General features: G+C 44.3%; 1 protein-coding gene across 1 annotated transcript; it reads right to left on the bottom strand.

Moving 5' to 3' along the window:
* Window positions 1-122: 122 nt before the first annotated feature.
* On the bottom strand, window positions 123-13,031 carry TAX1BP3 (Tax1 binding protein 3). Its single transcript, XM_054008257.1, has 4 exons — window positions 12,922-13,031; window positions 8,039-8,158; window positions 7,620-7,697; window positions 123-1,975 (listed from the first exon to the last, which is right to left on the bottom strand). Exons 1-4 carry the CDS (start codon window positions 12,958-12,960, stop codon window positions 1,838-1,840), a joined length of 375 nt encoding a protein of 124 aa, XP_053864232.1. The 5' UTR covers window positions 12,961-13,031; the 3' UTR covers window positions 123-1,837.
* Between the last annotated feature and the right edge of the window lie 17 nt (window positions 13,032-13,048).

Here is a 13,048-nt window from a genome sequence, read left to right as displayed (position 1 = left end):
ATGGCTGTCTAAAAGTTGTCAGGCAGCACTCAACCTGTCCTAAATCAGAAGAATTGGAGGGTTAGAAAGCTTGCACAAAAAGGGTATAAATAATATATAAATTGTCCTCTTAACTGAGACAGTTTTTGTTAAATTCATTCTTTTTATTGTGTAAAATCAAGACCACAGTACAAATAGCAGTGTACTTTTCTACAGTAAACAAAAATAAGGCCTATCTGTAAAGCTATTAAGATATTTACTACCACAGGATTTGTAATTTAAATGTCATTCCTTCTGGATATTTTTGTATTACTGAAGATAAAAAACAGTATAAAAAGAGGCATCTACTGGTATGTAAAGATACGGAGTGGAACATTCTTTGAGATGCATTTATCAAGTTTATAAAATTCACTGAAGTCAGAACCTAAATAGCACTGCAGTAATAAGTTAGTCTACAACCTCTTCAGTGTTCTATTTAAAAAAATTTTTAAAACCTAGTCTGAAGACAGTTGAAGTAAAGAGGTCATATACAGTGTCATTAAAACTAGTTCTGGAAGATGAAACAATTTTTTGGCTAATTGTAATTAAAGCTAGCCTGTATAATGCCTTAAAGTGTTAATGTGGTTCATATTGAAGGGTATGAAACCCTTTAAGGATTTGTAGGAATTTTTTCTGCAAAAGCTCCTACAACTCCATAGTTTGGCCTTTGAAGGATTTCTGTAGTGTAAGTTTGCCTACCACACGTGCAGGGATAGGAATTTTGGTACAATAGATGTTTGCAAGTTCATTTGCACATTTCTACTTAATACAGGATTTAAATAAGTCTCCCCTTACAAAACAGACCAGCTGCCCCTTCTATTTGAAGATTCTCTCTGCTAAATGTAGAGTGAGGAAGTGGAACTTTGTAAATGTCTCCTTTATGTTCGGCAATGACAAAGGTTTCCATCTCTTTCCCACTTACAGTATCTTTTAAAACACAAGCCCTACAGTTGCAATAGTTATAGCATGTTAAAGCTGGCATTGTTCCCAAGTATTTTATGAAGCAATCATCACTTCATCTTGTATAGAAGTACTTTGCAACTGTAATGTCTTGGAATTTATTACTAAATCCCACACAGCTTCCATTATAATCTGTTTATGCACCGACTGCTAGTTCAAACTTGTCCCTTTTATGATGAGCTGCTTGGTGAAGCAGACTAAAATCTTGCAGTGAACTATCCCTCAAGCACTGCAAAATATTCTGCTTAACATTTGCTAGCACATGATACTAAGTAGTGTAGATGTCATTACTCAGCATTGGACCTTCTACAAACTTTTACTTAAATGTGGCATCTTAAAAACCTGAGCCTGAACTAGCAAGGGATAATCTAACCCTTAACATTAGATTTTGGAAACTTAGAGTAAAAACACTACCTCCTCTCCCCACTGTTAATCATTCACTCCTTTCCAGAAGCCACTAACAGAGCTTTAAATGCTAAGCAATGGGGAACTCCTGCACTATAGGAGAATCATCTCCCCCTAAGTTAATTGCATTTTTCCACAGTTTCTTCCCTAAGAAAAGTATTTTAGTGTTTTGCATCTTGTTCTTTATAGAACTGCTAACTTCTTCCCCTGTCACTGTTACAGCTTTGTGTACATAGTAGGGTAAGGTGCTGTTTTATGCAGCATATGCTACTGGAAGCCTTTCTGAAAGAGAAACTGCTGCTGAAGTGTCTAGAATTTACTATTCTTGGTTTAGAGTAAAAATGGTGCATGTTTTACCTTGTTGGGCAGCTCTAGTATTTGCTTCCTTAGAACAAGGGAGTGTCACTCTATAGATCCCTCCTTCCGCCCCCCCTCCCCCAAGCCTATTGCATAATTAGGACATCATGGACTGCTGAACAGCCTTCTGCAGCGAGTGTCTGGTCACCAGGAGCCGTACCACTTCTTCATTCCTCTTTGTCAGTCTCTTCCTTGCTTGGTCATGAGTTACCATGGTCATGTCCCACCCATTCACCTACAACAGAAGTTTTATCAGGAAACAATATTATTGTCAATGGAGCTAGCCTGGGAAAGGTGACAGACAGGTCCCAGCTTGCTAATCACACTGTCTTGGCACTATGGGGTTAAGTCAAGACAGGGTGAACTTTAAGATTCAAAAGTTTGTTTTGGAGAAGTACCAGACAATTTTAAGAGCTGCTAGTACAACAAACATACCTGCAGGAGTCCAGGTGCTGCCTGGAATGAGGAAGTGTATGAGAAGAGACTTAGCTTAGAGAAAGCTTGACCATGCACTGAAGGACATGAAGATATGGAGAAGGCATATAGAGAAAACTGAGTGGAAGCACAGACTGTTCTGGCAGACTTACTGAACAGCACCCACTATCTCAGGGACACTTATGGTACCCAAGGAAAAAAACTGTTCATACATTTCTGCTGTGTCTCAGGTGAGTTCCCTCCTTGCAGAACTAAGGGAGGGTCTGGCGTGGGTTTCTCTTCTGCTTTTGCTGAAGCTGGTACAATGCACTTCTTTAAAGTGTAAGTGGGCCACAGCTAGCATTAGGACTGCTATATAGCCCAGTGGTTTGAGTTCTCCCCCAGGCTGTAGGAGAGTTAGTCAATTCCCCCTCTGCCTGCTCATTGGAGTATAGGCTATGCAGGGGAGGGGGGAAGTTGCCTCAGTCTTACCTGTTGGAGCTGTTCTACTTTACTTAAGTAGTGTTTGGGCTGGGCCAGGCCAGGAGTTAGAATCACTCCTTAGTCCAGTGGTTGGATTCTGGTTCAAATCCTAGTTGTGCCTGTTAAAGAAGGGAGTTGCCAGGGGATCCCTGGCCTTCCAGGGCACACCTCAGCAAGGGGGGAGCTCCCTGTTTGAATTCCCTGGCTTTCTTTGGCGGACTCTTGTCCTTGAGAAGGGGAGGGTGTTTGAACAGGGACATCCCTCCCCAAAGTTGCCAGGGAGGTAGAAGGCCCTAGTCCAAATCTCTTCACAGAGCAAGGGATGTGGTCTGGGGTCTCTTGGCCCATGGGTGAATAACCTAGCAAGTGGGGATGAAGGAGTGGTTTGAGTTTTATGCAGATCAATTTTAATTTAAAAATAGAACGTTAGGTAGCAAAGCTCTGCAGGCAGAGGCAAGACTTGAACCAGGGCACCTCCCCTAACCCCACACCACAGAGGACTCTTTGCTAGTTTGTCTTGCTTTAGCCCAATTAATATTTAAAGTGGAATAGCTTCAAGAAAAAGGACTTAAGGGACTCCACATGAGGCTCATTCCTAGCTCAGGAGTTGAGGCCTGGTCTCCACCAGCCCAGCATAGTACCTAACACTACACTACAGAGGGCTCCTTACAGCACACCTTTGTTTTGGCCTAATTAAAGTAGAACAGCTTCAAGAGGCCCACCTGAGCAACCCTCATAGCAAGATACCTCATAGCTCATCTTTTAGGGCAGTTACTTGCATGGCAGGGAGATGGCTATTCAAATCCCTTCTCAGGAGACAAAGTGAGACTTGAACCAGACTCTTCCCACACCCTGGGTGAGTTTATACTCCAGTGGGTAGGTTAAGTGATTCTTATGGTCTCTGTGACCCAATTATCATTTAATTAAAGTGGAAGAGCTTCACCAAGAGAAGATGAACAACTGACATCAGACTGTCCCTTAGTGTAGCAATTAGGGCTCTCATGGGGGAGATAGCAGTTGCCTATTCAAATCCCTTCTCATGAGGCACAAGAGGGAATTGACCCAGAGTCTACTCTGTAACCACTGGAGGATAGCTAATGTAACACCAATTTTTAAAAAAGGCTCCAGAGGTGAGCCTGGCAAGCCTAACTTCAGTACTGGGCAAACTGGTTGAAACTATAATAAAACACAGAATTATCAGACACAGATGAATGTGATTTGGTGGGTCTGAGTCACAGCTTTTGTAGAGGGAAATCATGCCTCAATCTATAGGAATTCTTTGAGGGGGTCAACAAGCATGTGGACAAGGAGGATTCACTGGATATAGTGTACTTAAATTGTCACAAGATCCCTCACCAAAGGCTCTTAAGCAAAGTAAGCAGTCATTGGGTAAGAGGGAAGGTCCTCTCATGGATCAGTATGTGGTTAAAAGACCAGAAACAAAGGGTTGGAATAAATGGTCAGTTTTCAGAATGGAGAGAGGTAAATAGTGGTGTCTCCCAGGGTCTGTACAGAGACCAGTCCTATTCAACATATTCATAAATGAACTGGGAAAAGGATTAACAGTGAGGTGGCAAAATTTGCAGATGATACATAACTACACAAGATAGGTAAGTCCAAAGCAGTCTGCAAACAGACAAAGGGATCTCACAAAACTAGTGATTGGGCAACAAAATGGCAGATTAAATTCAATAGTGATAATTGCAAAGTAATGCTCATTGGAAAACCTACTTCCTACTATACATATAAAATGGGGTCTAAATTAGCTGTTACCACTCAAGACAGATCTTGGGAGTCATGATGGATACTTCTCTGAAAATATCCACTCCATGTGCAACAGCATTCAAAAAAGCTAACAGTGTTGGGAATCATTAAGGGATAGATAAGACAGAAAATATCACATTGCCTTTATATAAATTCACAGTATACCCACATCTTGAATACTGTGTACAGATGTGGTCACCCCTTCTAAAAAAAAAGATACTGGAATTGAGGGGGGAAAAAGGGTGGTAACAACAATTATTAGGTGTATGGAACATATGAGGAGAGATTAGTAAGACGGGGACTTTTATGCTTGGAAAAGAGACAACTAAGGGCAGATATAAGTCTATAAAATCATGATTGGTGTGGAGAAAATAAATGTTATTTACTCCTTCACAAACAAGAACTAGAGGCCACTAAATGGAATTAACAGGCAACAGGTTTAAAACTAACAAAAGGAAATATTTCTTCACACAATGCACAGTTAACCTGTGGAACTCTGCCAGAGAATGTTGCAAAGGCCAAGACTAACCGGGTTAAAAAAAAAGAACTAGATAAATGCAGAGGAGAGGTCCATCAATGGTTATTAGCCAGGATGGGCAGGGATAGTGTCCCTATCATCATTTGCCAAAAGCTCGGCATGGGTGACAGGGGATGGATCACTTGATTATTACCTGTTCATTCCCTCTGGGGCACCTGGCATTGGCTACTGTCAGAAGACAGGACACTGGGCTAGATGGATCTTTGATCTGACCCATATGACCTTTCTTATGTAACCACTGGGTTAACAGTCATGTGGGAGAGCTACCTCGCCTCTGAGCACTCGAGCAATGGCAGCTCACTGTTCAAATCCCATCTCATCAGGAGGAAACTGATCCAGGCTTGCCCCTATCCCAGGTGAGTACCCTGATCGTAGAGCTAAAGGGAGACCAGCTCCTCCCAGACTGCTGTGTGTGGCCTTAGTCAGTCCCTGAGCAGGCCTACCAGACTGAGTCCCACCAGGGAGACAGGCAAGGCAGTTGTAAACCTGCTCCAGTTACCTACAGTGTGAGCTGAACCACTGAGTCCTGGTCACCCATCAAAGATGATCTGATAGTCTAGGCCAGGAGCAGTCCATAGGCAGACTGCAGGCCAAATCCAGACCACTAGACACTTTTGAACAAACCGTAAAATCTTTTTATTTACTTCATTATTTTCTCTGGAGTCTGGACCTTGACAAAAAATATTTGACTACCCCCTGCTCTAGGAAGTAGCTGTCTCTTTGCCTGTTGATGGCTGTATAAATTAGGACCATTACTTCAAATTCACAGCATGGACAAACCTGACCTAACCAGAGAGGTAATGAAGAACCAAGCAGTAGCTGAATCAATAGTCCTTGCTCAGTATCACTAGCAAGATGTGAAGGTCGGTAACTGCAATCCAAGCCAACTGCTGTTTTTTAGTCAACAGATCTCACTGGTGTCTTTATTAGATTGGGGTAAGAAGCAACCATCCCTGGATCATATGGCTGCGTTGTTTGTCAAGAACAAAACAAATGAGAAACTGCCAACAAGGGCCTCTTCAGGCAGCACCTGAACCATGCCACTGATCAGTCAGACATACAAAATCATGCTACAGTTCAGTATCTTTGCGTGTCCCCTGTCAGCACCAGATGGGTGACAGGTAACATGGGACATCTTGTTCCTAACACAACGGTCCAACTGGCTGCTTCAGCAGCCACATCACCTTTGTGCAGTGTAGCTGTGAGCACCTGTGCAACAAGGAGATGGAAATGCGGCAGGGAAGAGTTGGTGGGCGTGATGCATGCGGCTGTGACAATGACAAGTGCAGCAACAGAGCACTGAACACATCGGAGACAGGTTCTGAGGGGCAGTAGAAATGTTTCAACAACCTGCAAATTTCTGAGACTGTGTCAGTTAATATAGCTCAAAGGGGCATTGCATTAGATATCGAGTAGCTCATAGTTGTATGTAGGAGTTACATTAGAGTACTAGTTTGTTAGTCACACAAGACATTCTACAGCCCAGCTACTGAGGCCTTACTGTTATATAACTAGTATACATGTATTGTCATTGTATTCAGTGACAGTAAGAAGATAGTTATATTGTATGTGCTTGCTTAGTTTAATGTCTCCAGCTAAGCAGACTGGAAAATATATGCTTTATTATTAAGGGGTAGGGGTCTTATCTACATAACTTCATAAACATAGCAGACAAAAACTCTTCTCAAATGAGTCCATTCTACAGATATGAGGTACAAACAAGCTCATACGGTCATGTGACTATAGACTTCTGTTTTAACTGAAGAGAAAAAAGTACGGGAAGATGCATAAACTATACACAGGGACTAAATATTGCCCCAAAAACTTTCCACACAGGACTATTTTGAGTACACACTTGCATCATCAATTGTATTTAGAAGCTTTCTGCCAATTTTGTTAAAAGTAGACTGTGATTCTGCAAGTAAAGGCCCTTTTTGTGATTTTATCATTTTTCAGATTGGATACTCCATAACATATAGACATAAGATACAAAACACCCTCACCATGAGGGTTACACATCTATATCCCCTCGAAGAATGACCACTAGGTATGTGCTTAACATGGTAGCAATGACATTTTTCTTCCTGGTGGGTTACCCTTAGTCCCCCGGATGGATCCAGGCTGGTACACTATTAAAAGACCAGCCCCACAAAGGCATGTTGGGGGAAAGAACGTGTGTCAGTCTGCTTCCTCATGATCTGCCTCAAGTTCTGGTATTGCAGAATGGTTGCCAGGCACTACTTTCAGAGCTTTGAAGTTCGCAAGAGTTCATGACCATTCAAGACCATGTGCTCAATTGTGACTTATCTGCACTACTGTGTGCTGTTCACCATGAATCAAAGTGATTCCACTCTCCTGCAGGGGGCATTCATGTTGGCAGTTACAGCCAGAAGCCTCTTATCTGGAGATATGGAAGCTTTTCCAGACAGATTCCCAAGACCATCCATATAGGAAGGCAGTGACCTTTTATAAGCTCCCCTTAGCACATACAGCAGTGGGACAACAAGCAGGTGAAACAGTCAAGAATAGAGCAAGTGGATGAGATTCACCATCACCCTCCCCCCTACCTCTGAAGTAGCCTGGAAAGCAGTGCTCCCTAGGGAGCTTCTGGGCTGGGATTGTCCTGTATTGGCTGCATCCAGGCATTCCAGTATGTTCCTCTTCCTATCTTTGAATTTACCTGCATTATCTTGTCTCCAACCTGGAGTCCGGCAACTTCTGCTGGGCCTCCTTCCGTCACCCTTGTTACATAGATACCCTGTAAGAGTCATGTTTTAGTTATTCCAGTTGGAACAGTTACAAATGCACACAAGGCAATAACCTTTATTTAGCAGCATCTTAAAAATGGATTCCATTGAAAAACAAGTCTGATATTCGAAAACAGATGAGTTACACAAGAGTGCAAATGCAGCAGCAGTGTAAATTGGCAACATTGACTAAGTGGGAAGGGAGTATAACACGGACCAATGAGTCTGAGGGAGGACCAGGCATAGACCTACAAAAAGTGGGTGCCACTCACTGAATTCAAGGTGAGTTGAGGGCACTCAGCCTCTTACGGGGGGCGGGGAGGGCGGGAGGGGTGTCTTAAGAGAATCTGACCTTGTCAGTTTTATCTTCAGAGAAAGGATTCTGAGCAGGGTCCTGATCAATTCCACCTCCAATACTGAATCCAAGAATCAGATTTTCACCTTGCCGGAGTTTATGGATTTCAACTCTTTGCTGAAAGAGATGGGAGGAAACAGTGTAGGATTCACATTCCTTCCTCTACTCCAACCAGAGTAGATGAAGTTTAGTTTTATTACGTGTAACTATCTCTGAAGACAGGACAACAGATTTTGTTCGGTGAGCTACTGTATAACTTCCAGACAAAGGGAGCACATAAGAGTTTACAAATGAAGGCCATATCACAAGCATGTTTTCTATATTTAAACATGAGCAGGGATCTCGGATCTAAAACCCATTGGTGGATGAAAGCATTTCCTGTCTATCCCAAAGAGACAAGCAAACTTAACAGCAGTAACTGAGGAGCATTTTTTGTCCTTGCTAGCAAGCCACAACAGAAATAAGCGTCCCCAAACATACCCCTAAAGGACTTGCCACTTTAGCAGCTAAAGAAGTTTAACCTCTATCTCTACTACCACAATTGAAATGGAGGGAGGGACGGCACCACTAGCAGTAAAATTATACTAGAGTTCAGTTTCCTTCAAGCCAATAAAATGCAAGTGTCAATAACTAGCAGCCTCTCTAACCCACACATCTTATTTTGTTTTGTCCATGGAAAAACTACAAGTTCCTCCTTAGTGCTCTGCCAATGGGAGTATGTATCCTACTATTGTCACTCATAGAATCATAGAATATCAGGGTTGGAAGGGACCTCAGGAGGTCATCTAGTCCAACCCCCTGCTCAAAACAGGACCAATCCCCAACTAAGCAAGACCAATCCTCAATAGATAATGGGGCAGAGACTTCTGTTATCTGCAACAAGTTCAGAAACTTAAGACACTCTGAGTGTAGGTCACTAACTCAGCTGAAGAGAGTCCAACTACCAAAGGGTTCACAAGACCAGCTGTAAAGTCACCCCTGGCATCAAGAGTACAAAAAAAGGCTTGATGAAGAGGTTCGGACAGCAAGAGATTTTAAAACTTTGTATGAGGAGCTCTTAGTGACAGAGATATGAAGGGGAGTCGTGATCTCACCTAGAACCCTGTCTAGCAGGGGCCTCTTTGCAAAAGAAGAAGTTTAGTCTTTCCTCTTGAATTAGGCCCAGATCCCCTCAGGCTACAAACTGCTCTGCCAAACAAATGATTTGTGCAGCCTTTGCTGCATGACCTACTGTCAAGGTTCCTTCCCCACAGTGAACTTTAGGGTACAGATGTGGGTACCTGCATGAAAACCTCTAAGCTTAACTACCAGCTTACATCTGCTTTTGCTGCCACCACCCAAATAGTTTGAGTCATTTGGGAAACTCTGTCTTCCCCCCCCTGGGTAGCCTTGAGAGACTCCTCCACCAATTCCCTGGTGAACACTGATCCAAACCCCTTGGATCTTAAAACAAGGAAAAATCAATCAGGTTCTTAAAAAGAAGGTTTTTAATTAAAGAAAGGTAAAAAATCATCTCTGTAAAATCAGGATGGAAAATAACTTTACAGGGTAATCAGATTCAAAGAGCCCAGAGGAACTCCCTCTAGCCTTAGGTTCAACATTACAGCAAACAGAGGTAATCTCCCTAGCAAAAGGAACTTTCACAAGTTGAGAAAACAACGATAAACCTAACACGCCTTGCCTGGCTGTTACTTACAAGTTTGAAATATGAGAGACTTGTTCAGAAAGATTTGGAGAGCATGGATTGATGTCTGGTCCCTCTTAGTCCCAAGAGCGAACAACCCCCAAAACAAGGAGCACAAACAAAAGCCTCCCCCTCACCAAGATTTGAAAGTATCTTGTCCCCTTATTGATCCTTTGGGTCAGGTGTCAGCCAGGTTACCTGAGCTTCTTAACCCTTTACAGGTAAAAGGATTTTGGTGTCTCTGGCCAGGAGGGATTATAGTATTGTACACAGGAGGGCTGCTACCCTTCCCTTTATAGTTATTACACCTACTTTCACCAAAATTATGATATTTATCATACACATCACCAGGAAGCCTGGTTTGAGTAGGATTGGTAATTCAAAGTGAGTTGCTTTGCAATCTTCTTTCATCAAGGAAAGTAGTTCACATTACTATCTTAGAACATCTTAATTTAATAGACTCAAGTGTGACCAACTATAGTTACTATGTTTTTACTGCCTCTATAGTAACAGAACTCTTAACTATAGCATTGCAAGCCCACAGATTACAGATAAAACCAAAAACAAGGATTTAATTCTCAAAAGCTTGCTTAGCATCTCATTTTCACAAGGGATATAGTTTAAGTACAAAATTAATTTTTTTTTAAATCTACTTCACAAGACTAGAATAGCTAAAGCAGATGCCACTCCAACCTTTTAAAGAGCGCCCAGCAGCACTGTCTAGTGGAGGATACAGAACAGTCAGTAAGTCTTGTCATGCTACCAGAGTGACACTTTGTACTGAGAGATTAGAAACTGTTTTTCCCTGCTCAGGGGAAGGTTCTTCCTCTTGAGATACCCAAAATGTAAACAGCCTCTCTCCTCTAGGTACAGATTGGGTATGGGAACTAGCTTTCCCTTCTGACAGTGTGACTCCTGGAAAGAAAGCATGGTAGAGGGCAAAGTTACAGGCTACATGTAAGATTTCTGAAGGAAGTTTTTCTTCCCTCAAGTTTGCATGGCTGTCTTTTTCCATTCATCAGAATGCTTCCCTGGGTCCAATGAGCCCATTTGGAACACAAGAGGGAAGTGTTTGTAACTTAACCAAGTAAACAAATAGTCATATTTTAATTGAAGAGTGAGACTCCAGATGAGCTCATTGGAAATACTGACAACTTCCACAGACAAACTAAAAATTGCACATAGCATAATAAGAGACAGACAAGGAACAGACTCCAGGCTGGCAGCCAAACAAGTGGATGGCAGCAGATTTGATATCTTTTTATGCTGTCTTCAACACTAGAATTGGCTCGGAGGCAGGTCGTTGAGAACAAGGCTAACAGCAACAACGTGCAGTCACATAGCATTTTTATCAAGTGTGGGGGGGTTTTAAGGCACCACAACTTTAGCTGAACAAGGACATTCTTGGTTTTGTTTTGTTAACTGGTGATACTGAGATTCCAATTCAAGAAAACCTACGCTCCTTGAGCAGCATGGTATGCAGGGTTTTTACCCATGGGTAAAGTGGCCCATTATAATTTGTGCACTATCATCTTCTATCCCAGGAGGCACCTTAACAGAAGGCAACATCTGCCAAGCTAAACAGTGAGCACTGTCCATCAAGATCACAATGGTTTTCAAAAAAAAAAAAATACTGTTAGAGAGGTCTGACATCTGAGGTGAAGTCCTCTGATAAGTGGCAAGTGGACTATGCTATGTCTCTTAAATCACAGTACAACACATACCATGATCCCAATTTGTGCTCAGTTAGACTGCCTGGCATAGCAGGGAGATGTCAGAAATTTGACTTGTTTTGACAGTCACTTGGTTGGACAGAGAGTGTGTGCCACACAGATATGTGGCAAATTTTCTCCTCTACACTTATATGGTAAATTTTGCTGGTTTATTTTCTACTGAGAAGGGTTGATTCTGGAGTCAAATCAGCCCCCATCCAACCTGCACTGGCTTGCGTTAGCAGCAGAACTCACACCAGCTCACCATATACAGCCTCTAGTTCTTTGTTCTTATCTGACTGTCAGAGACTGTGCAAAAAAGGTTATTTTTTCCATCCCCTCCACTGTGGCTACTGAAAAGTGACATGCATGCCTGCAGTCCTGTGCTCATCAGAAACGTAACCATAAGCAACTAGCGGAGACAGCATAATCCAGTGGACCTGGGAGACAGGACAGCTAGCTTTTGTTCCCTGCTCTACCACTGACTCACTATATGATCTTGGGCAAGTCAGATCACATCTGTACTTCAGTTTTCCTAGGTGTACAGAGGGGATAATGATACTGAGCTGTCTGCAATCTTTGGATGAAAGTGGTAAGAACAATGGTATAACCTAGAGTATATTTGTATTAAAATCTTAATTAAAAAACACACAATAAGGGGAGCTGTCACCCAATCCTTTCACCCCCCCAAGATGAATTAGTTTGACCTTTCCATTCCCCCTCCCAGCCTCTTTTTAGAGATGGGGAAACAGAGGCACAGAGCAGTGAAGTGACTTGCTCCCTGTCACCCAGCAGGCAAGTGGCAGAGTCAGACTGGAACTCAGCTCTCCTAAGGCCCAGGCCCAGTGCTCGGACCCTCACACCCCTCCAGGAACCGGTTTAACAATGCAAACCACTTACTTCAGTTCAGCTCAAACCTGTTCGTGCGCGGTAGAAGCTAAATACGGCCGGCGGGAAGAGAAAGTGTGTCCGCCCCGGCTTCTGCGCCAGTTTAACCCAGCACTTGTTCCCACACAAGGGGGGCTGCTTTTAAACACCCCCACCCCGTGGGGGTTTACGGGGAGCAGAGCACGCCTAGGGAGACCGATTTCCCCCCTCTCCTAGAGGGGGCAGGAACCAGCCCTGACACCATCACCCCGCACGGACATCGCTACACGGGAGCGACCCTGCGGGCGGGGCCGCCCCAGCACTAGCCAGGCCCCCGCCCAGCCCAGCCCAGCCCGGCCCGGCCGGTGTGTGCACAGGGCGGGGCGGGCAGCGCGGCCCCGGGGCGTTTCCTGCGCTCCGCACGGACCGGCGAGAAGCGCAGCCCGGGGGGAGGGGGGGGCGTCCCGGGCGCTTCGCGCGCCAGCCCCGGGGCGGACCCGCAGCCCCCCGCCGGGGACCGGACCGGAGCCGCGCCCCGCTGCCAGAGCTGAGGGGGCTGCTCCGGGGGGGGCGGCGGGGACCCCCCCTCACTCTCCCCCGGCCCGCACCCCACTCACCACCACGGCGGTGACCGGCTGCCCCGGGATGTACGACATGGCCCCGCCCGGCAGCTCGCGCCCGACTCGCCGGCGGTCCCGCCGCCTCGCCAACAAAAGGTCCCGCCGGCCCCGCCCCTCGCTCCGC

The sequence above is a fragment of the Malaclemys terrapin genome, chromosome 18, assembly GCF_027887155.1.
Source record: "Malaclemys terrapin pileata isolate rMalTer1 chromosome 18, rMalTer1.hap1, whole genome shotgun sequence".
Lineage (NCBI taxonomy): Eukaryota > Metazoa > Chordata > Testudines > Emydidae > Malaclemys > Malaclemys terrapin.
Note: the sequence above shows the minus strand (reverse complement) of the source record. Positions and strands in the feature narration are given on the sequence as shown.